The 22734-nt window shown below is 39.7% G+C and overlaps 2 protein-coding genes across 22 annotated transcripts in view; one reads left to right on the top strand and one right to left on the bottom strand.

Annotated features, from left to right (window-relative positions):
• UGP2 (UDP-glucose pyrophosphorylase 2) overlaps nt 1-12744 on the top strand; it is a 49000-nt gene extending 36256 nt beyond the window's left edge. For all 4 annotated transcript variants that reach the window (XM_036334382.1, XM_036334381.1, XM_036334383.1 and 1 more), the window contains 6 exons: nt 170-303; nt 1806-2103; nt 3318-3515; nt 4061-4303; nt 11051-11155; nt 12275-12744. In XM_036334382.1, the coding sequence (XP_036190275.1) occupies nt 170-303; nt 1806-2103; nt 3318-3515; nt 4061-4303; nt 11051-11155; nt 12275-12382 (1086 nt within the window). In that variant the 3' untranslated portion in view covers nt 12383-12744. The remainder of the gene's footprint in view (nt 1-169; nt 304-1805; nt 2104-3317; nt 3516-4060; nt 4304-11050; nt 11156-12274) is intronic.
• VPS54 (VPS54 subunit of GARP complex) overlaps nt 11844-22734 on the bottom strand; it is a 122580-nt gene continuing 111689 nt past the window's right edge. For 11 of the 18 annotated variants that reach the window (XM_036334380.1, XM_036334377.1, XM_036334372.1 and 8 more), the window contains 3 exons: nt 21411-21518; nt 16724-16818; nt 16088-16250 (listed from right to left, as the gene is read on the bottom strand). In XM_036334380.1, coding sequence (XP_036190273.1) covers nt 16103-16250; nt 16724-16818; nt 21411-21518 — 351 coding nt within the window. In that variant the 3' untranslated portion in view covers nt 16088-16102. Of the gene's footprint in view, nt 12084-13318; nt 14317-14433; nt 14908-16087; nt 16251-16723; nt 16819-21410; nt 21519-22734 lie in introns of those variants that run through there. The other 7 variants (XM_036334374.1, XM_036334373.1, XR_004971819.1 and 4 more) reach the window with 6 other exon arrangements.

Raw genomic sequence — 22734 nt, 5'->3', positions numbered from 1 at the left:
GCAAGTAATGGTGAATTGCTTATCAAAATGGCTTATACTAAGAAGTTATTTTTTTCAAAATAATATACTCAGCTACGATGTTTTGTACGTTTTGTGATTAATAAGATTAATTTTATACCTTTATGCAAAAGAAAAGTCTGGATAATCTGATTGTCATTTTCCTCCCTAGCATTTGAATAAAACCTACAATACAGATGTTCCTCTTGTTCTAATGAACTCTTTTAACACAGATGAAGATACAAAAAAAATACTACAGAAGTACAGTCACTGTCGTGTGAAAATCTACACTTTTAATCAAAGCAGGTACAAGGAGTAAAAAATTAACTCTGGGGGGTGTTACTTCTGGAAAAGGACCTCTTTGTCTTGTTTAAACAGAGCAGCTCAAGATGTACATTTGCCAAAGACTAATGTTTGCAAGTGATGGATGCCTTAGACTCGCACAGGTCCTCAAACTTTTTAAACGGGGCCAGTTCCCTGTCCCTCAGACATTCCACACATGCACACTGCGGGCCCAGGACAAGTCGGCTGCTAAGCAGGACAGGCAGCGGTGGCAAAAACACCCGGCGGGCCGCAGTTTGAGGACCCTGCCTTAGAGCAGTGGTTCTCAACCTTGACTGCACATTAGAATCACCTGGGAATCTTTTTAAAATCCTGATTTCTGGGCCCCATGCTCCGGAAATTCTGTTTCTTTGTTATGGGGTGGGGCCACAACATTAGAACAAAGGAACAGAATTTCCGGAGGATGAGGCCCAGAAATCAGGATTTTAAAAAGATTCCCAGGTGATTCTAATGTGCAGTCAAGGATGAGAACCACTGCCTTAGAGGCTGACCGTTTATGATATCGCTACAATCACTGTGCGGGTCTGCAACTTCCAGTTCCTAAAAGACAATCTGCTTGAAATCCTGCTCGTGCCCAGAGCACTTGGGGTAGCTTAGGTCTCTGTTTTCTGGGGGCGTATCGTGCTCCAGGTGGGGCAGTGAGCATTTTTCTATATTCTACAATATCGATAACTTCTTTCCTATGGGAAGGAATTTCTTTAACATCCTAATACAGGTTTGGGAGAAATTTAATAAATTCTAGAGAAATTCACCTACTTTGGGGAAAGGAGAGTAAGTGAAAAAGGAATTCAGATGAATTGTGATAAAGCCCAGGCAACAGTGGCTTCCAAGTAAGGACAGACATGGGTCTATGAATTTGTACGAAGGTATATTCTCTGTACCTTTACTTTTCTGGTGTTTTTTAAATCTATTTTCCCAGGGACTCAGAAAGAGCAGAGGTGTTCTGTCTCCATAGTCCAGTTGGTTTTTAGTCTGTTTCAGGGCCAGCCCCTACATGAGTTCTCACTAGGAGTAGGGAGCAGACTTCCCTGAGCACTAACCTGCTATTGATTTTCTGTGAAAGAAAGACTACCACCTCTGAATATATCTGTTTGTAAGAATGGACAGCTCTTCCCAAATAGGTTTTCAGGGAAAAGAACAATCCCATGACCAAATAAGTTTGAGAAAACTTACTTAATGTATCTCCCCTCTTGGAGAGTCATAAAACATATCAATATCTTAAAAATATGAGTTGCCCTTCCATCTGTATGACCATGGAAAATGTTTTGTTTTGCAGCAAATATTACTATCAAGGAAACTGATTTTTGGACAACAGATAATGAGATTTTCTTAAATGGATTCACATCTGATTAAATTACTAATGATAGTCTGAAAACGAGGGAAGTTTAATTTAAATGCATTGTTTCTCTTGAATGTCTGGAATGCTCCACAGAGTTGATATTGAAAAAGAACTTTTGTTTTTTAAGGTACCCTAGGATTAATAAAGAATCTTTACTGCCTGTAGCAAAGGATGTATCGTACTCAGGGGAAAATACAGAAGCTTGGTACCCGCCAGGTCATGGTGATATTTACGCCAGTTTCTACAACTCTGGTTTGCTCGATATCTTCATTGGAGAAGGCAAAGAGTATATTTTTGTGTCTAACATAGATAATCTGGGTGCAACAGTGGATCTTTATATTCTTAATCATCTAATGAACCCACCCAATGGAAAACCTTGTGAATTTGTCATGGAAGTCACAAATAAAACACGTGCAGATGTAAAGGTAATATTGAGAGGAAGCATTTTGGGGACTCACATCTTCACATTTCATAGGTTATGTAGTTCAAACTTTTTTCTTTATTGGAAAGTCTCTATGTGAAGCAGAACACATTTACCCACTTGATATCACTGTAAGAGAATGAAATAGTGTTCTGTAGAGCACCCTAAGTTCTGATGGACATAACACTGTGTATATCAATCCAGATTTAATACTATTAAAATCATCTTTTGGGGGGAATAATCTATATGGACAATTTTAACTAAAAACATTTCCACATATATTTGTAACAAATCTGAAACTTGTGAAAGCACTTTCAGTAGATTTATTCAAACCTTTGATATTTTTCTAGTTTGATGCTTACATGTCTTTAAGTTTTATTTTTAAAAATTTTTAAATTTTTGAATTTATTGGGGTGACATTGGTTAATAAAATTACATAGGTTTGAGGTGTACAATTCTATAATACATCATCTATATATTGTACTGTGTGTTCACCACCCCAAGTCAAGTCTCCTTCCAGCACCATTTAAAATTTTGATTTTTTAAACTTTTCATGTTTAGTGGTGATGACACTTGGCCTTTGATGAAATGGTATACAAGGTTTTAGTAATTACCCCACAGCGAGTAAAAAAAGTGGACAGTGTGTGAATACTAAAATGGTCAGTCCCTGGGCTGGGTTCTGTGCCTCTTATAAATATCCATCCCACATGAGTGAATACTCCCCTCTCCCCACACTGCTGTGGCCCCGTGACTGTAAAAACATCTCTAGGCTGAGGCCAAGCAGGGGGTCACTTCTCATCGACTTGTGCCTGTCTTCCCTATTCTCCCTTTATCCTAGAGCCAGTCAGGGCAGGGTTTTGGTAGGACTGGTTATTTGGTGATAGATGGTGATTTGGGAATAAGAGGAATGCTGTTCCTGTAGCCAGCCTTCAGAAAGTGAGGAGAACTCTGATGTGCTGTACTCCCAGGGTCTTTATCACGGACAAGAGGGCGGATATACTGTATAAAATGACAGGCAGCCTACATTGTTTTCTTTGGTTCTGTTTTCATAAGTATATTGCTTTGTATCACAGATAGAATCACTGCCAATGCTTTTTATTTGTGGGGGATTTTATTATCAGTATCTTTTCTATAACACTCTTAGGCTGTAAACAGTGTGGTATGGATGTAGTTGGGAGGGATGTGGGGCACTCACTCACACTTCTCTGCCTTTTCTAGGGTGGGACACTCACTCAGTATGAAGGCAAATTGAGACTGGTGGAAATCGCTCAAGTGCCAAAAGCACATGTTGATGAGTTCAAGTCTGTATCAAAATTCAAAATATTTAACACAAACAACCTCTGGATCTCTCTTGCAGCAGTTAAAAGACTGCAGGAGAAGAATGCTATTGACATGGAAATCATTGTTAATCCAAAGGTAAGCCAAGTGCCAGCTCACTGGTTCCTGAGATCACTTTAGGCTACACACAGACCCACACATACACACCCTCTGGCCTGTCCAGTGCAGTGGTCACTCCTCTTTGCCTAGCCAGTCTCTCCAGGTCCTGGCCGTCTTCCAGAGTCTGCACCCAGCTCTTCAGTGTGCTGAGCCGTGGTGCCCTTACTTGTCCCTGGGCTCTGGTGGTGGCAAGAACACGGGGTCCAAAAGCAGAGGGCCTGCCTCAGCTTTCTTATGGCACCGATACTTACTGGCCTTTTGGCCACAGGCACCTTGCATAACTTTTCTAAACCTTCAGTTCTTTATCATAAAATGGAAATATTACTGAATAGATCTATGATGCTGAGAAGAGATCACATATGTTTAAGTATCTGACTTATGGTAGGTGCTTGATAAATATCACTTCTCAAAAATCTGTTTCCTTCAATCGATCGATCTCTGAAACGGTTCCCCAAATATTAACTAACATGGAACTAAGTTGTTAAAACATGTGTTTCTCTCTCTTCCCGCTCCCTTTCTTACAGACTTTGGATGGAGGCCTGAATGTCATTCAATTAGAAACTGCAGTAGGGGCTGCCATTAAAAGTTTTGAGAACTCTCTAGGTATCAATGTTCCTAGAAGCCGTTTTCTCCCTGTGAAAACCACATCAGATCTCTTGCTTGTGATGTCAAACCTCTATAGCCTTAATGCAGGATCTTTGACAATGAGTGAAAAGCGGGAATTTCCTACAGTGCCCTTGGTTAAACTTGGCAGTTCTTTTACAAAGGTACGTAATTATAAAGATAAGATATACATGTGAATTGGAATCTAATCACAGTCTCTGCTGCTGACCTATCATATTTCTACATCTTTTGTGCCATTTAAAGGGAACCAACCTTAGAGCTATAACTCACTTTTGGACTTGATTTCTGTAGAGGAGAAAAGAATGTTTAAATTTTGGAACATTTTGTGTCTCTTCTAAGACTATTACTGCTTTTATCAGGAGGAGAATGTTACTTCTGGCTTAACAGATACAGCCCCTACATGTACTGGGCAGTGTTCAAGGTCCTAGGTATTTAATGGTAAATAAATAAAAGGGGCTTGTAGCCGTGGAGCTGGCTCAAGGCCGGGGAGTCTCCAGGCACGTTGATGGTGCAGCTGTTTAGCAAACATTTCAGAGTGCCAGTCACAGGCCCATACCCAGCACTGAGGACCATGGGAACAGCAACCACTTGCTGAGATGATGTGCATTGTTCCTGAGACTACTTCCATCACAATCACCTAAGGCATTTGTTAAAAAGGCATAGTGTAGCAGAGTAGGAGGATGCTACATGGACATGCTCCCAGGAACAAGCTGGAATTACAACTGAAATATGGAAAGGCTTCCTGAATAATCAAGGGAAATTCACAGGAGAGAACCCTGATACCCAAGGACTGAAGGTGGAGACCACATAGAGACTAGTACAGGGGTGGGCAAACTTTTTGACTCGAGGGCCACAATGGGTTCTTAAACTGGACCGGAGGGCCGGAACAAAAGCATGGATGGAGTGTTTGTGTGAACTAATATAAAGTCAAAGTAAACATCATTACATAAAAGGGTACGGTCTTTTTTTTTTTTTTAGTTTTATTCATTTCAAACGGGCCGGATCCGGCCCGCGGGCTGTAGTTTGCCCACGGCTGGACTAGTAGGAGGGGTGGAGGTGCAAAAGGGCTGGCCAGGCACCCACAGATAGCAACTGAAGTCCAGGAAAGAGATCTCAGCTGTGGGGAGGGGGGTGCCACCGAGAACTCAGGGTTCTAATTCCGAAGCTGGGCTCCCCTGCAGAGAGCACTAAACTGAGGAGGGTAACCACATAACATCTAGCTTTGAAAAGCAGTGGGGTGCTGTCTGCCAGGGAGAGGCAGCTGAAAATTCGGGCACTCTCTTAAAGGGCCAATGCACAAAAATTCCCTGTGGAGCCACCTACCTTTTGCTCTGGCAGAGGGAGGGTGAAGTGGACTAGAGCTGTAAGAGCAGAACCCAGGACTGGGGACTCGGGGGTTAGAGCTCAGAAGACAGACACCCCAAGTTTCCTGGTTGAGTCATTCCCTCACACAGCAGAGGACATCTTTCCCACATAGATAGCTGCCTTGCCTGGGGGGAAGACAGTTGACACACCCTATTGGAAAACACCTTGCTCTGAGGCCACTTAAGAAATTAAAACAGTGGTTCTCAACCTTCCTAATGCCGCGACCCTTTAATACAGTTCCTCATGTTGTGGTGACCCCCAATCTCATTGTTACAAATTGAATATAATTATAGCATAGTGATTAATCACAAAAACAATATGTAATTATATATGTGTTTTCTGATGGTCTTAGGTGACCCCTGTGAAAGGGTCATTCGACCCCCAAAGGGGTCACGACCCACAGGTTGAGAACCGCTGGTCTATAGACAGAGGCAGTCTCTGGAGTCTTTGAGTCTTTGCTTAATCCAATTAGAAACAGCCTTTAACACTGTCCTACATTAGAGGTGTAGAGGATCTACTTAATACATAGTCACAAACCCAAACAGACAACCAAAATGAGGAAACAAACAACCCTCAAATGAAAGAACTAGTGAATTCTCCAGAAGAAGAGATAAATGAAGCAGAGATAAAGTTATATGAAACAGAGTTCAAAGTAATGATGTTAAAAATGCTCAACAATATGAAAAAAGATATAGTAACTATGAAAAAAGAACAGTCTGAGATAAAGAATGACATAACACCAAGAACACATTAGAAGGAATACACAACAGATTAGGGGAAGCTGAGGATCAAATCAGTGAATTAGAAGACAGTTGAAAATATTGAAAACAATCAATTAGAGAACCAAAAAGAAAAAACAATTAAAAAACAGGAGGACCGCTTAAGAGAGCTGTGGGACAATGTGAAACGTAACAATATTAGAATAGTAGGTGTACCAGAAAGGGAGAAAGCAACAGAGATGGTGTTTGAAGACATAATGGTAGAAAACTTCCCTAACCTGGTAAAGGAAAAAGTCACACAAGTTCAGGAGGCACAGAGAACCCCAAACAAGAAGTACCCAAACAGACCCATGCCCAGACACATCATAATTAAAATGCCAAAAATTAAAGACAAAGAATCTTAAAGGCAGTAAGAGAAAAGAAAACTTAACTACAAAGGAATTCCCATAAGGCTGACACCTGATTTCTCATCAGAAACTCTACAGGCCAGAGGGGAATGGCATGAAGTACTCAAATAATGGAAAGCAAGGATCTGAGACCAAGATTACTATATCCAGCAAGGCTATCATTCAAAATACACGGTCAAATAAAGAGCTTCCCTGACAAAAATAGGCTAAAGGAGTTCACCACCACCAAGCCAACATTACAAGGAATGCTAAAGGGATTGCTGTAAGGGATTGCTGAGAAGAAGAAACAGAGAAACCTAGCCATACAGAATAAAATGGCTTTTATAAATAAGTACCTCTCAATAATAACTCTGAATGTAAATGGATTAAATGCTCCAATCAAAAGATGGGGGTAGCTGAATGGATACAAAAACATGACCCAACTATATGCTGTCTACAAGAGACCCACCTCAAAAAAAAGACACATACAGGATGAAAGTGAAGGGATGGAAAAAAATTTTCCATGCAAATGGAAAAGAAAAAAAGCTGGAGTAGCAATACTCATGTCTGACAAAATAGACTTTAAGAGCATTATGCTAAACGAAATAAGCCAGTTGGAGAAAGATAAATATCAATGATCTCATTCATTTGTGGAATATAATGAACAACATGATGAACAAAAATAGAGCCAGAGGGGAAAAAAAATTCCAAAATATAAAAGAAATAATTCTGTTATATGCAGATTTTTAATATTTCCTACAACTTTTGTGATATCATACTATGTTAGTACAGTTTTGGTAATATACTTAAAGCCCTTTTCTTGAAATATTAATGTTTATTGCATATAAGATAAGATCATTTTTCTTGAATTGGTGTTTATTGCATTTAACATATTTAAAATCATTTTCTTGAGATATTGTTTATTGCATGTAACATCATTATAGTTAAGATCGTTTCTCTTGAAATATTAAGGTTTATTGTATGTAACATTATATTTAAAATCGTTTTTCTTGAAATAAAAAACTGGGGGAAAAGGCATAGTGTGGCCCGGCCTGTGTGGCTCAGTGGTTGAGCATTGACCTCTGAACCAGGCCATGGTTCGATTCCAGGTCAGATCACATGCCGGGGTTGTGGGCTTGATCCCCAGTGTGGGGTGTGCAGGAGGCAGCTGATCAATGATTCCCTCTCATCATTGATGCTTCTCCCTCTCCCTTCCTCTCTGAAATCAATAAAAATATATTTTAAATAATAAAGACTAAAATCCTTGCTTTCATGGATCTAGTGCAGGGGTGGGGAATTTTTATTTATTTATTTATTTATTGCCAAGGGCTATTTGGGTATTTATAACTTCATTCGATTAATATAATTCACTTAATGTAAATTTCTTTGGCTATGAAAAAAGCTTCTAGATTTATTGAATTTAGAGTCTGGCCTGTGGTTGCTTTGGCAGGGCCAGACCAAATGATTTCGCGGGCCTTATACAGCCCATGGGTCAGACATCCCCGCCTCTGGTCTAGTAAGATAAGGATGATGATAAGCAAATAAACTGAATGTACATTATGCCAAAGTGGTAGAAAAATAAATAGGAATGTGTGCATGGGTAGTGTTGGTGTCATTTTACATGAGTCGTCAGAGACAGCCTTACGAGAAATTGAGTGTCATGCAAGTGTCTGGATTGAACAGTATTCCAGGCAGGAGGAACAGTAAGTACAGTTACCCCTACCCTATCATAAGTGGAATCCAAAAAAATTAATCACGTAAAATGTTGAGAGGTTAATGCAGTGGCAGGGTGAGCCGTGTGGCTGGACTGTGGAGTCCTGCTGTGCCACCCAAGTCTATGCTAGTGTTGGTTGTGGTTTAGTGCCACCTGGTGTGGATGTGTGTACCGCCTCCTATATTGACGGGGGAGGATTCTAGGTCCTGAGGCTGGGCTGGAATTTCCAGGATAGCGTCTGGCAGCTTAGAAGTCTCCCAATTATTAGGTACCTCTTTTATCAGCCTGGTTGGGCTGGGAAAATCCTAGTGATACGAGGATCCACTATCTTCTCACATCCTGAGATGGGATTGCCATCCGTATTTCACCTAGCCTCATGCACCCTTCAATTCCCTCCCATTCTCCCTAGCCTCTTCCATATCCTGCAGGAGATAAAGAACATTTGCTGCCTCGATTTGCGAACAGGGGCTGAGCGGGCAATAGCTAGTTGCTCTGAGGAAGAACATGTTTTAGGAACGTTTGAGAGTATAATACGACTGGAGCAGAGTAAGCAAGTAAGGAACTGGGGGCGGGTGGATTATGTAGAACTTTGTAATTAAGTAATGGGAGTGTGGCTTTCTTTTTTCTCTTGTGGATGAGAAGCCACAAGAGAAAAAAGTGAGCTGAGGAGTGAATCAGGGAACAAGACTGGGGAACAGGTTGTTGCAGGAATCCTGGCAAAAGGAAACCGTGGCTTGGACTAAGGTGGTAGCAGTGGAAATAATGAAAAATGTTGACATTTTGAGATATTTTGAAAGTTGTACCTCTAGGATTTGCTGTTGGAATAGATGAAAGGGTACAACAGAAGAGGAAGGATGACTCCAAGGGTTTTAGCCTGTGCAACTGGAAACATGGAATTATCGTTTACTGAATAGGGAAGGCATGGGTAGGGTAGGTTTAGGCAGAGCAGGATGAGCAGTAAGTTTTGGAGACACCATACTTATTGGACCTTCAAATGGAGAAACTGAATGTTTAAGTCTAGAGCTCAGAAGAGAGATCTAGAAGAGACAGATAAATTTGAGAGTTGTCAGCTTAGGTACTTAAAGCCATAAGATAAGGATCACCTAGAGAGTGAGTTGGGGGGGTGGGGGAGTCCAAGAACTGAGCTCTGAGGTACTCCAAGGCTTAGAGATGGGGATGGAGGAAGCAGCAAAGGTGACTGAAGAGAGACAGGTTAGGAACTGGGTAGAAAACAATGAATATATACGTCCTGAAAGCCCAATGAAGAAAAGGGGGAGTGTTCATCTTGGTCAAGTGCTACTTCTGAATCAAGTAAGATGAATGAGAATTTACCATTAGATTGATCAGTATAGAGGTTTTGGAGGCTGACTGGAATATATTTAAAAGGAACTAGAAGAGAAATTGGAGATATGAATCCAAGAATTTTGCCTTGAAGAGAAACAAAAATGGTGCCATAGAAAGGGATATGAGAGGTTTTTTGTTTTGATTTTGTAAAGATGGGAGACTTTATAACATGTCTATACGTTGATGTGAATTGTTGCAATCAAGAGGGAAAAAACACTGAAGGAGAAAGGAGAATTGCTGGACAGTATTCTTGAACAGGCCTAAGAAGGGTTGGTCTTAAGTTGGAGTAGGATATTAGAAGGGACAGAGTAATGGGTGGGGGTGGGGGACAAAAAAGGGGTGATGGTGGCGGTGGTAGCAGTGGTGGTGTAAGAGTAAATTTTCTGATTGCTTCTGTTTTTCGCAGCAAAATAGGAAATAAGGCCCTATAGGACAATTTCTAGTGCCTATAAATATAAGGAAATAGGAAGCAAAGACAGTGATGATTTATAACGATAATTCGGCAGTTGCTCTTCCATTTCTTCTGAATCCTATCCATCCCTAAAGCCCAGCTCCAGTCTAGTTTGCTTCAGACCATGATCTCTTTTTCCAACTTCAGATTATCTGAACTACTCATCTGGCTCTTAGCATGTTAGTTGGTTATCTTTTTATTTTTCTAACTAGAGGCCCACTGCACAAATTTTTGCACTGTTGGGGTCCCTCAGGGTGGCCTGTGGAGATCGGGCCTCAGCTTGCACCCCCCAGCTTGCGCTCCCAGCCCCGCCTAGCACCTGGCCTTGGCCTGGTGCTGCCTCCTCACCTGCTCCACCATCCTGCCTGCAGGGCAGTCAGTCAGGGCCCTACGGGCTCCCTCAGCACCTGGAAGCCAGGTGGCAGCCCCAACCCCCACCACCACTGCCGGTCAACGTCTGCGGGGCAGTCGGGTCCCGCTCACATCCGCCTTGGCCTGGTGCCGCCCGCTCACTTGCTCCACCATCCTGCCGCTGTCCTGCTCTCAGTCCTGCTCTGATAGGGGCCAGCAGCACCTCCACAGCTGCCCACTGCCAGCGCCGCCCCCTGGTGGTCAGTGCACGTCATAGCGAGCAGTCGAACCACCACCCAAGGGGACAGTTTGCATATTAGGCTTTTATTATATAGGATGTCTGATCTGCTGAGCTGTATTGTAAACGGATGGTAGGGACAATGTTCTATCCCCTGGTCTCTCCTGCACAGGATCTAGCATATCGCGAGTGCTTAACAAATAGGTTCTTCCAATAGAGGGCCTAAACTTGGCCATAAACAGAATGTTTCATTAAACTATTCTGTTATTTTAACCTTTAACCTATTTTTGAAACAATTTATATATTTCTATTTTTCTTTCAGGTTCAGGATTACCTAAGGAGATTCGAAAGTATACCAGATATGCTTGAATTGGATCACCTCACAGTTTCAGGAGATGTAACATTTGGCAAGCACGTTTCATTAAAGGTGTGTTGTTATGAAATTTATAGATCTTACAGCTTTACAAACAGGTTTCATTTACTAGTCCTAAATTTACCTTTATTTTAAGGAATACTTCCTAGTCTGTACCAGATATTTATAAGATAGAAATACATTTTAAAAATGAAATAGCTTACTACAGTATTTAGTGTTAACAGTGTCTTCCATTGATATACAGCATAATTAAAATACAATCATAATAGTTGTATATAGGAATTTTGTTGAATACAGCATTCAAATGGAAAGCAAACACTAGTAAATAATTGGGCTGGCACTATTTTATTGAAATAGGACAATCTTTAAAAGAGAATCATTATTAAATTAGCATTAGTTCACTAAAGATGACTTTGAATCTAAATGAAAGTAGAAAAGTGAGAACTTCATTTATACTGAGTATAATCTATTCCTGTTAAACTAATCTATTGTCATCAACTATTATAAACAATAGTCATTCACATTACTTAGTACTTGGGTACTTTTATAACCATCATTACAGACTAGCATAAGAAGGACTATGGGTATAAGTATTAAAACTCAGAACCAAAGATACAATAGCTTTTTCTAATCAAGTATATTTTTTTAATCCCATACCTAGATTTCAGTTACTTAAATGAAGATTTTGAAAAAAACAAATATATATGTATGAGATATCTACATATATACAACCACACATCACACATATATAAAGAACTTTATTGTTGATATTGCCTCATCTAAACAGTTTCACTTAAGATATGAAAAATTTATCTGTAAACTGTTATGTAAATATAAACTAAGCACCCTTCAGTTTCCTTGTGAAGGCAAATAATGCTGGTGGCTTTGCAAGTAGTTCTTTGAAAGGGCCAGTCATGTTGTGGCACTGGGTTCACTTCGCACTCCTCGTACCACCTCTGATCATTCGAGGAATCTGGAACTACTGCCAGGATTGATACAGAGGACACATTACAGTTTTCCTTAACATGTTACTTGTTTTTCAAGTTTAATGTTTATACAGTTACTCCATTACCAGTAGAGTTCTACATAAACTTGATAATTGTAAGAAAAATCAATTGCATTTCAACTTCAGTTGCAATTACACTCTTGCTTTTTGTTTTCCCTGTCACTTAGGGAACAGTTATCATCATTGCCAATCATGGTGACCGAATTGACATCCCACCTGGAGCAGTATTAGAGAACAAGATTGTATCTGGGAACCTTCGTATCTTGGACCACTGAAATGAAAAAATACTGTGTACACTTTATACTAATCATGGGCTAGTTTCTTACAACAAAATGTTCTCTAGCATTCTATAATAGGCAGGTACTTTTATTGTGTTTACTGTACCTGCAGTGTTAATTTTTAAAGTAGAGTTTTCTGCAGTATGCTTTTATTTTAGTCTAAGAAAAGCACAGATGGAAGCAATACTTTTCTTCTTGGAAGAGGATCCTGGAAGTTCATCTTAAAGTGCAATATTGTTTAATCTTAAAACTGGGGCAGCTCTGCTGGGAAATCTTTTAACAGAGGCCTCAATGATGGTCACTTTGAATTGCTTGTGATTTCAGAAATAAAGCTGTGAAGCAATACATGTGTACACTTATACTTTTCAATGTTAACTTTATGAAATGGTGAAGAAAAATGGTATACTCTTGCTAAATAGTTACTATATCAGTTGGAAGCTTTATTCTTGGAATATTTATATTCACTGGCCAGTTACCTAAAAAATCAAGTTTTTGCATTTCTAAGAATCTTAACCATATCATTATTTCCATAGGAATTACATTTGAAGGTACTTATTAGTACCTTTCATTTAGTTCTAAAACTGGGGTGCCTGCCATGCTTTTCCACAGGCTCTCCATTTATTGAAACAAAGTGGTGTTTCTTTTCCCAGCTGAAAGAGCTGGGGTGGGCAGAGGTAGGGCATTTCTTTCACATCCTTGTTCTCTAGTATAATGGGTGGGGGTATAACTTTTTCAAAAGTTCCCTTTCCTTGAAGCTTGTTTGTCACTGAAAAATGTTCTTGAATAGCCTTTCAAATCAGGTCTACTAATAGTATAATTTGTTGCTTTTCTTTAAGAATCAATTACATTTTCCAATTCTTCCATACTTATTTTTCAGTCGGCTGCTTGTTTAAAGTTTACAGTATACTATTAAAAAAGTCTTTTAAAGTCTGGTAATTGTTTACAGCTTTATTTTAGACAGACAGTTAAGAACCAATGACATACCTCTGTAATGATAAAGGAAAGAAAACAGGCTTTCCTTTTAGGAGATCAAAGAGCACAAAATAAGGCTATTTCATTGTACATAATCACTACAAAGTTAGGCACTCTGATAGGGTTAGGCAAGATTCCTGGTGTGAGGTGAGACACAGGCACTTTCATTTGTAGCATGCTGCTGATTCTATTTTGAAGGTAACTTATAAGGTTTACCCTGGCCGGTGTGGCTCAGTTGGTTGGAGCATCATCCCATACACCGAAAGGTTGTGGGTCCAATTCCCGGACAGGGCACATATCTAGATTGCAGGTTCAGTACCCGGTTGGGGCGTGAATGAAAAGCAACCAATTTATGTCTCCCTCCCCACTCCACACACACACATACTTTTTCTTTCCCTTTCTCTCTTTAAAATCAATGAACATCCTCAGGTGAGGATTAAAAAAAAAAAGTCTTTAAATAACTTACTCATCACCTTGTATTTCTGGCCCCAACACAGCAGCTTATATTTTCTGTTTCTCCCTGGTCTTTGTTCATATACACATCGAAAGTAACTTAAAAACAAGAACCCAAGGGAGCCACACCGCATATGTTACATGTTAAAATGAAAACTCATAAGTAGGCAGAATATATAAAAATGTATTCTTACCTCTGCTAGAAATAAAAAAGGCAAAAAAACCCTTCATATTTTTTATAAAAATACAACTATTAAACTGCAGGCTTTCATATATCACTTCTGAAAAGTATTTAAATTAGCTCATAAATGAACACTAATACCTTATTCTTTATTACTTGTGATCATCCTTTCAAGTATTTAGACTGTTCTGGAGGCTTCACCCAGTGGTTGTAGAAGGATTCAATATGCAGCACACAAAGCCTAAACCTTGACACTGGTCACTGAAAAAAGACTGAATTCCTAAATCCAAGCAATCAAAAGATGTTTATTTTTTTATAGAAAGATCTGTAAAAAAATAATTTTCAAACAGTTTTACTTTCATAGAGAAAACTTTCTACAGAGATTGACTAAGATTTTAATATTTTAAATTGTACCATCATTAAATAAAGGTGGGACACCATATGAATTTCATTGCACTGGAAGAAATGCAAAGCATTTTTTAATATAAAGTATACAGAGCATTCTAGTCAACTACAGCTGTGTTACAGCTATGTGTTCTTTTGGATTTGGTCCAAAGAAACCTGAGTCTGTTTCCAGAGAGAATGAAAAATATAGACACCTGATCAGTTATTCCTCACTGAAGGAAGCATAAAACTGGCATTCCTTGTAGATCCCACTGAATCCCAGCTTCCCATCACTGACACTTTCCTTTTCCCCTTTTCCTACCCCAGTTCACTTGGGTTCCAGGTTCAGTTCTTGAATCACAGGCATCCATATTTTCTTAAACACATACATCCTATGGTCAGGCTACCCAGTTTTCCAGTATGTCATCACCTCTTCTGTTCCCAGATCTCAGCCATATTTAGGTCCAAATCTTTAAGGCCTTTTAAGGCTTGAAGATTTCCAGTGTAAAAAGCTACATCTGCTGTGACCAACCTAAACATTGGAGAGAAAATTATTTTTAATCTCACACTTTCTATTCAAATAAAGTAGCAATGCTCACAGAGTCAAAAGTCCTAGCCTAGCTGCTCGACTGTTACTTAAAATTCAGATTTCCTAGGGACCAAATGTCAATCAATATATCTTAGCAGGATTCCTGCTATCATATGTTCTATTTCTTTTTTTTTTTTTTCATATGTTCTATTTCAACAATAAATGTCTATAAAAAGAATAAACCAATGCAGGTTGGACTCCATTTCATAATTAATTCTGCCCAATAGATTTGTTTTATAAAATAGAGAAAATAACAGGTTAAACTGTTTTTTGATCAGTTGCCACTAAAGTATACATGTTTATGACTAATAAAATCACAGTATTGATAATCAATACAACACTTGATGAAAAGAGAATTACACTGATCTGTCACAATGCCTATCTCTGGAAAAAAAAAAATATTCCTGGCAAGAACATTTAAACACAAATATCAAAGCTCCATGCATAAAAAACAGGGTGGGTCTGATTATATTTTGAAAGATGTGGCCCATGGAAAAACAAATAGGAAACTTTGATTTAGTGGTTTGTAAAAGGAGGGAATCTGGCTTTAATATTTTAATGAACACGTAAGTTCGGGATTGCTAAACTACTACCTTGGGGCAAAGGTATTCAAGTACCCTTAATATTTGCACTACAGTCTAATTTATAAACACCTTTGGACTTATGCACTTAAGTTTTACCTTTTATCATATGGCAGAATTTACTAAGGACCATATTTTTTGTTTGAAATAAATTTAGGGTGCTTTAAAATCTATTTAAAAATTCACATTATACTTCTTGTGATAATATGGTAAGTACATTGGAACTGAAAGCAATAGTTAAAAAAAAAAGAACAGATTTTCTAAGGCAATAACCCTACATTAAAATTAAATACAAATCTACATTTTAAAATATCGTTATGTTTAATAAACACTATTTTTAGTCTATATGAGAAAGTGTATTGAAAATGTTTACATATAAACTGAAAAACTGATAAACATAAAACCAGACATTTGCAACATATATAACCAACAAAGGATTAAGTTGAGGGTATATGGAAAAAGCTAAAATCAAGAAAAATGGGCAAAGAATGTGAACAGGAAAAATCACAAGATGAGGACTCTGAATGACTAATAAATATATGAAAATATAACAAGCATTAGAAAATGCATATCAAAATAAAATACCATTGTCTTCCATCATATTGGCAACAAAAAATCCTAACAGCAAATGTTGGCAGGATACAGAGAGAGAAATGGTGGGAGTGTAAGCTTGGTACAGCCATTTGGCAGAACTTCTGACAATACCTAGTAGAGTGGAAATGTACATTTGCTCTAATCCACTTGTAAATATGTACCCTAAAGAAAAGTATGTACATATTCACACTTTTAGTAACTCTATGAAGGAATTAGGCAGACTTTATCCTCATTTTATAAATAAGGCACAAGGGTTATTTATAAAATAATGGTGACACAGCTACAAAGTAAGGCTTTGAGTTCTGTCTGGATAGGGGAAGACTATTGGGTAATCTAAGGAGTTGCTACTAACCCACCACACTGCTTCAAAACAGACATATAAGGTCAGGTAAGTAATTGACCATTTATAAAAACACTTTAACGTAGATAGATATATATATTATCTCCACAGAGAGGAAAAAAGCAAAAGGTTGCTGATTTTATAATTTTTGGGCTCCAGCATGATTATAGAAAAGGACAACATAATGAATAAAACCAATATAACAATTTGATATGGGCATAGTAAAAATATTTTGAAAACATACCCATTTTGAGGTCCTCCATCATTTATCACATTTAAATGAGACAACTGCTTTTTCAAGTGGAGTTTGTAACTTGCATTAATTCTTAAAAATAGCATCTGGAAAATAAATAAAACTTAAGTTTCTTAAAGCTCTACTGAAATAGAAGACAAAAGTATCAGGAGTTATCAATATCAAATCAGAAAAAAATTTTAAATAAGCTTTGTTTTGGCATATATCTTTAAAATGCTCCCTTGAAAATATTTTATTGCTAGTTCAGTGTAAGTTTTTGCCTTTAGCTGAATAAAAGCTCTTTTTCCCTTTTTTAGTACTATTTCTTTTCGTGATATGACATATTAATGCCTTTCTGCCCCTTAGAAGAAGTCCTCTGAGATATGTAAATGGCATATATCACAACAGGTAAAAAGAAATAGAGAATTCTGTAAAATATTAACTATGAATGTGACAGAGAAAACAAAAAAGCCTTAACAGTAGAGGCAAAGACACCTTTATCCTTCCAACCTGGTAAAATTACCTGAAAGTATTTTATTGCTCCTGCAGGCACACTTTTTAATGCAATGGCCCAATAATTCTTTGGGAAATATCTGACCTGAAATTATATACAATTAATCTATGGAAAATGTTTTGTCATTTTTGCCCAGCTTTGACAAGAGTTCCCTTTAAATTATGATGTAGATAAAAACACATGAGATACCTGTATGCCCAGCTCCCTGACCTGGTTAAGCCTTGCTCTAAAATTAGAACTCAGATGGCAAATCATGTTAGTCAGAGGTAGGGTATCTTATATGTGGAGTGGAAAGGGTGGCTTGGCTAAAGAGAAATGAGAAAGAAAGAGAGACCATAGTGGTTGTTCCATATCTTATGGATCCTCCTCAATCCTCAGCCCCAAATCATGAGGTCAGTATGATTAATGAAAAGTTACGGAAGCATGAATGTGCTAGTATGTAAGATGGAAGCCTGAAGTGGCATGGGAAAGGAGACTAGCAGGAGCAAGAGTAACTAAGAAAGCTACCTTTGCTCCCAAATAACATTTCCATGAATTGAACAAATTAGACAAATTGAAATAACAAACTTGTCTGAATAGCAAAAATCCCAGTGAAAGTTATGTTTATACGTCATACAAAAACTAGGATTATAACACTATCATTCTACAACTAGCCTATCTAATAAAGAGGGAATATGCTAATTGACCCTCATGCCATCACATACGGCGGCACCCACAGCCAATAAGAGGGAATATGCTAACTGAATGTCACACCCTCAAATATGGTGGTGCCCACAGCCAATAAGAAGGGAATATACTAATTGCTGCCACACCCTCAAAGATGGTGGCGCCCACAGCCACAAGATGGTGGCACCAAATCCCCTCAGCCCCACCGGGGCACCTGCCTCCGGAGTCCCCCAGTACCCTCAGCCCCCCAGCTGCCCAGGGCCGCCCGAGGCTCAGGTAACCAGAGCCGGCCAAGGCTTGCACTGCTGGCAGTGGCATCAGCAGAAGTGTGATGGAGCATCGCCTTCCCCTGATCACCGGGTCGCCCCCCGCCCCTGAGGGCTCCTGGAATGTGAGAGGGGGCAGGCTGAGGTGAGGGACCACCCCCCCCCCCTTGTCCGCTGCATGAATTTTCATGCTCCTGGCCTCTAGTCTGGTATAAGTGAATAAGCTAAACTAATGTGGGTAAAGAAGACTGGAAAAAAAATAATACTGGAACCTTTGAAGTACTGAGAGGGAACCAAGGGAAATGGGAAGTAGGAATGTCACTGAAGAGTGAAGAGACTGGCTCTCTCTGTCTCTCTCAAGCCAGTGCCTTCCCCTGTCCCCGTCCCCCAGGCATTACTCTTGCCTCTCTTTCTTCTAAGCTCCAAGAGCCCTTCTTTTGCCTCTGTAACTTGTTTCCTGAGCCCATTTCTTCTACACCTCACTTTTTCTACCTCTGTGACTTTCTAAATAAACTTTCTCTTATTTAAAAAAAAAAGGGGAGGAGAAACCAGATGGCGGCATAGGTAAACACCAGAGTCTGCTGCCTCGAACAACCACTTCAAAAATACAACTAAAAGACGGAACGGACATCATCCAGAACCACAGGAAGGCTGGCTGAGTGGAAATTCTACAACTAGAAGGAAAGAGAAAAGCATACCGAGACTCAGAGGAGGCGCAGTGCAGAAGTAAAATACTAAGGTGTGGAGGTGCATGCGGAGTGGGCTGGAGGCTGAGGGCACGGTTGTCGTTTTCAATCGGAAGAGAGTCTTAGGCTCTGAGCTCCAGTTCCAGGCGAGTCTCTGGGGACCCAGACTCATACGGGAGAAGTGGGACTGTCTGGCAATGGTCGGAACTCGAGGGCAGCTTTCTCTCGAAGGGGCTTGCAGCGATTACCAGGACATTGAGAAGCGGAGCCTCTGAGAGCAGCCATAACTGCTAGCCCCGCCCTGTTGATCCCGTGGGACCCGCCCTGCCCAAGCCCTGCAGGGAGGCTTTTGCTGGATAGCCTACGGCAGAGGCTAGATTAGCATCTCCCTAGAGATCCAGGAGCCACCCAGAGGTCAGAGTGGCACCATCCAGATTGCAGCTCCATGGAACCATAAAGGACACACTCAGGGGGCAGACTCAGTGAGCACCAAAGCCCCATTGAAGCAAGTCTTGCCCCGGAGGGGTGTCTCCAGCACAGAAGTTCTCCCACTGCAGACACAGCTGATTCTCACAGCCAATTGGTCTGGAGGTCAATTCCTCCCAGTGATACCTACAACAATCAAGGCTTAACTACAACAAGACTGTGCACAAAGACCACACAGGGGTGCACCAAGAGTGTCCTCCTCAGGTAATTGGGGAGGCTGACCACTGGTCCCTTTGTGGACACTTAGCACAGAAAACCACTTTATCAACATAGGGAAGCATAAAAAATGCGGAGACAAAGAAAAAAGACACAAATGACAGAAATGGAGGAAAGCAAACTACTGGATATAGAGTTCAAAACCACACTTTTAAGGTTTTTCAAGAATTTTCTAGAAACTGCTGATAAACTTAATGAGACTTACAAGAAATCTAATGAGACCCTCGAGGTTGTGATAAAGGACCAACTAGAAATTAAGCATACACTGACTGAAATAAAAAATATTATACAGAGACCCAACAGCAGACTAGAGGATCGCAAGAATCAAGTCAAAGATTTGAAGTATGAAGAAGCAAAAAACACCCAACCGGAAAAGCAAAATGAAAAAATAATCCAAAAGTATGAAGATAGTGTAAGGAGCCTCTGGGACAGCTTCAAGCGTACCAACATCTGAATTATAGGGGTGCCAGAAGAAGAGAGAGAGCAAGATATTGAAAACCTATTTGAAGAAATAATGACAGAAAACTTCCCCTACCTGGTGAAAGAAATAGACTTACAAGTCCAGGAAGCGCAGAGAACCCCAAACAAAAGGAACCCAAAGAGGACCACACCAAGACACATCATAATTAAAATGCCAAGAGCAAAAGACAAAGAGAGAATCTTAAAAGCAGCAAGAGAAAGAAAGTCAGTTACCTACAAGGGAGTACCCATACGACTGTCAGCTAATTTCTCAACAGAAACAATGCAGGCCAGAAGGGAGTGGCGAGAAATATTCAAAGTGATGAATGCCAAGAACCTACAACCAAGATTACTTTATCCAGCAACGCTATCATTCAGAATAGAAGGTCAGATAAAGAGCTTCACAGATAAGAAAAAGCTAAAGGAGTTCATCACCACCAAACCAGTATTATATGAAATGCTGAAAGGTATCCTTTAAGAAGAGGAAGAAGAAGAAAAAGGTAAACATACAAATTATGAACAACAAATACACATCTATCAACAAGTGAATCTGAAAATCAAGTGAATAATCTGATGAACAGAATGAACTGGTGATTATAAAAGAATCAGGGGCATAGAAAGGGAGTGGACTGACTATTCTTGAGGGGGGGAAAGGGGTGAGGGGAATGCGGGAAGAGACTGGACAAAACTCATGCACCTATGGATGAGTACAGTGGGTGGGTAGTGAGGGAGGAGGGTGGGGTGGGAACTGGGTGGAGGGGAGTTATGGGGGGGGGAAAAGAGGAACAAATGTAATAATCTGAACAATAAAGATTTAACTAATCAAAAAAAAAGTGAAGAGAACTCTGTGATATTTCTGTAGACGAAGACAGTAGGGACAGTAGGTGGATACTTCATAGGTGGAAGGTGCTAAAGACTACACATTTTGCTTTTTCCTGGTTTGTGCCTATTATAGATCACTTATGCTGATATAAACATTAATAAGACATTAATTTACTTTATGTGCCATCTGATTATTAACTATCACTAATTCCTCCCCTATCCAATTTGGGTTAATAATATACTTCATATTCATTGATAAATGACAATTCTGATTTTTAAGCTAATAACATAATAATTGGTGTAAACACAATCTGGGATCTCTAATACCCAATGGACAAATGGAAAATGTGCTTTTTACAATTGCTAACCATATAGCAAAGCTATTATTGCTTTGACTTAGAGTGAGGGGCACTGTGAAATCAGAAATTTTTATCTATATTCCATAAGTCAATATAACAACCTAAAATATAATCATATTAGAATATGAACTAAGCTTAATTGTGCCAAAAGTATGTAAAACATTCTAATTCTACATGCATATTATATATTATATATAAAAAGTAGTTTTAGGAATTACTACTTACTTGTGTTTGCTCTTCTGGAAGGAGGTCAATTATAGCTTCATGCATTTTTGTCATTTGCTTACAAATATTCCTGAAACAGGGAGAAGGAACAGGAGCTTTCACCTCATACTGGCAGGGAAAAATAAAGAAAATTATGTTAATGTCCCCACAGACAAAGATTTTCTGCCCCTATACATCTAATATAGTGCTTAAGCTCACACTTCAACTGTGATCTGATCTACCCCTGCAAATCTCAAGAACTTTTCATTAAATATCCTAATCTACTTTGAGAAAGACACATAACCTTGTGGCTAAGAACACAGGCTGCTTTCCTTAAGATGGCCTGCTTGGGTTCAAATCCCCGTTCTTCCAGCTGTTAGTTATGTGACATTGGGCAAGTTCCCTCATTTCTCTACATCTCAAAGGACTTGCTATGAGGATTTTAGAAGATGGTCTATAAGAAGACAAAACAGTGCTTGATACAAAATAATACTCAAATGTTAGCTACTAATCTGTCTCAATATACAATGATGAAGCATTAAAGTGGGCCCTTCAAATGAACAGATTTTTAAAACATGATTTTAAGAATGTGCCCTAACCGGTTTGGCTCAGTGGATAGAGCATCAGCCTGTGGACTCCAGGGTCCCAGGTTCGATTCTGGTCAAAGGCATGTACCTTGGTTGCAGGCACATCCCCAGTAGGGGGCATGCAGGAGGCAGCTGATCGATGTTTCTCTCTCATTGATGTTTCTAACTCTCTATCCCTCTCCCTTCCTCTCTGTAAAAAATCAATAAAATATATTTTTGAAAAAAAAAATGTTCTATTTCTTTTGTAGGTAGGCCAATATAATAATCACTAGAGGCCCAGGGCATGAATTCGTGCACTAGTGGGGTCCCTTGGCCTGGCCTGCAGGATCTGGCTGAAACCAGCTCTCCAACATCCCCCAAGGGGTCCTGGATTGCGAGAGGGTGCAGTCCAGGACGAGGGACCCCACTGGTGCACAATCAGGGCCAGGGAGGGATGCAGGAGGTTGGCCACCCGGGGAGAGACCGCAGGAGGGCTCCAGGGCGTGTCCGTCTCGCTCAGTCTTGATTGGCTGGACCCCAGCAGCAAGCTAACCTACCGGTTGGAGAGTCTGCCCCCTGGTGGTCAGTGCACATCATAGTGAGCAGTTGAGCGGCCTTAGCATATCATTAGCATATTACGCTTTGATTGGTTGAACGGACGAACAGACACTTAGCATATTAGGCTTTTATTATGTAGGATATTTACCCTAAGGTTAAGGAAAGACATGTTCCACAATGGTCTATACTAAAAAATTTAAACTTAGGTAAATTCATTTTCT

The sequence above is a fragment of the Myotis myotis genome, unplaced genomic scaffold, assembly GCF_014108235.1.
Source record: "Myotis myotis isolate mMyoMyo1 unplaced genomic scaffold, mMyoMyo1.p scaffold_m19_p_14, whole genome shotgun sequence".
NCBI classification, from domain to species: domain Eukaryota; kingdom Metazoa; phylum Chordata; class Mammalia; order Chiroptera; family Vespertilionidae; genus Myotis; species Myotis myotis.
This window is presented reverse-complemented; position numbering and strand designations above follow the sequence as displayed.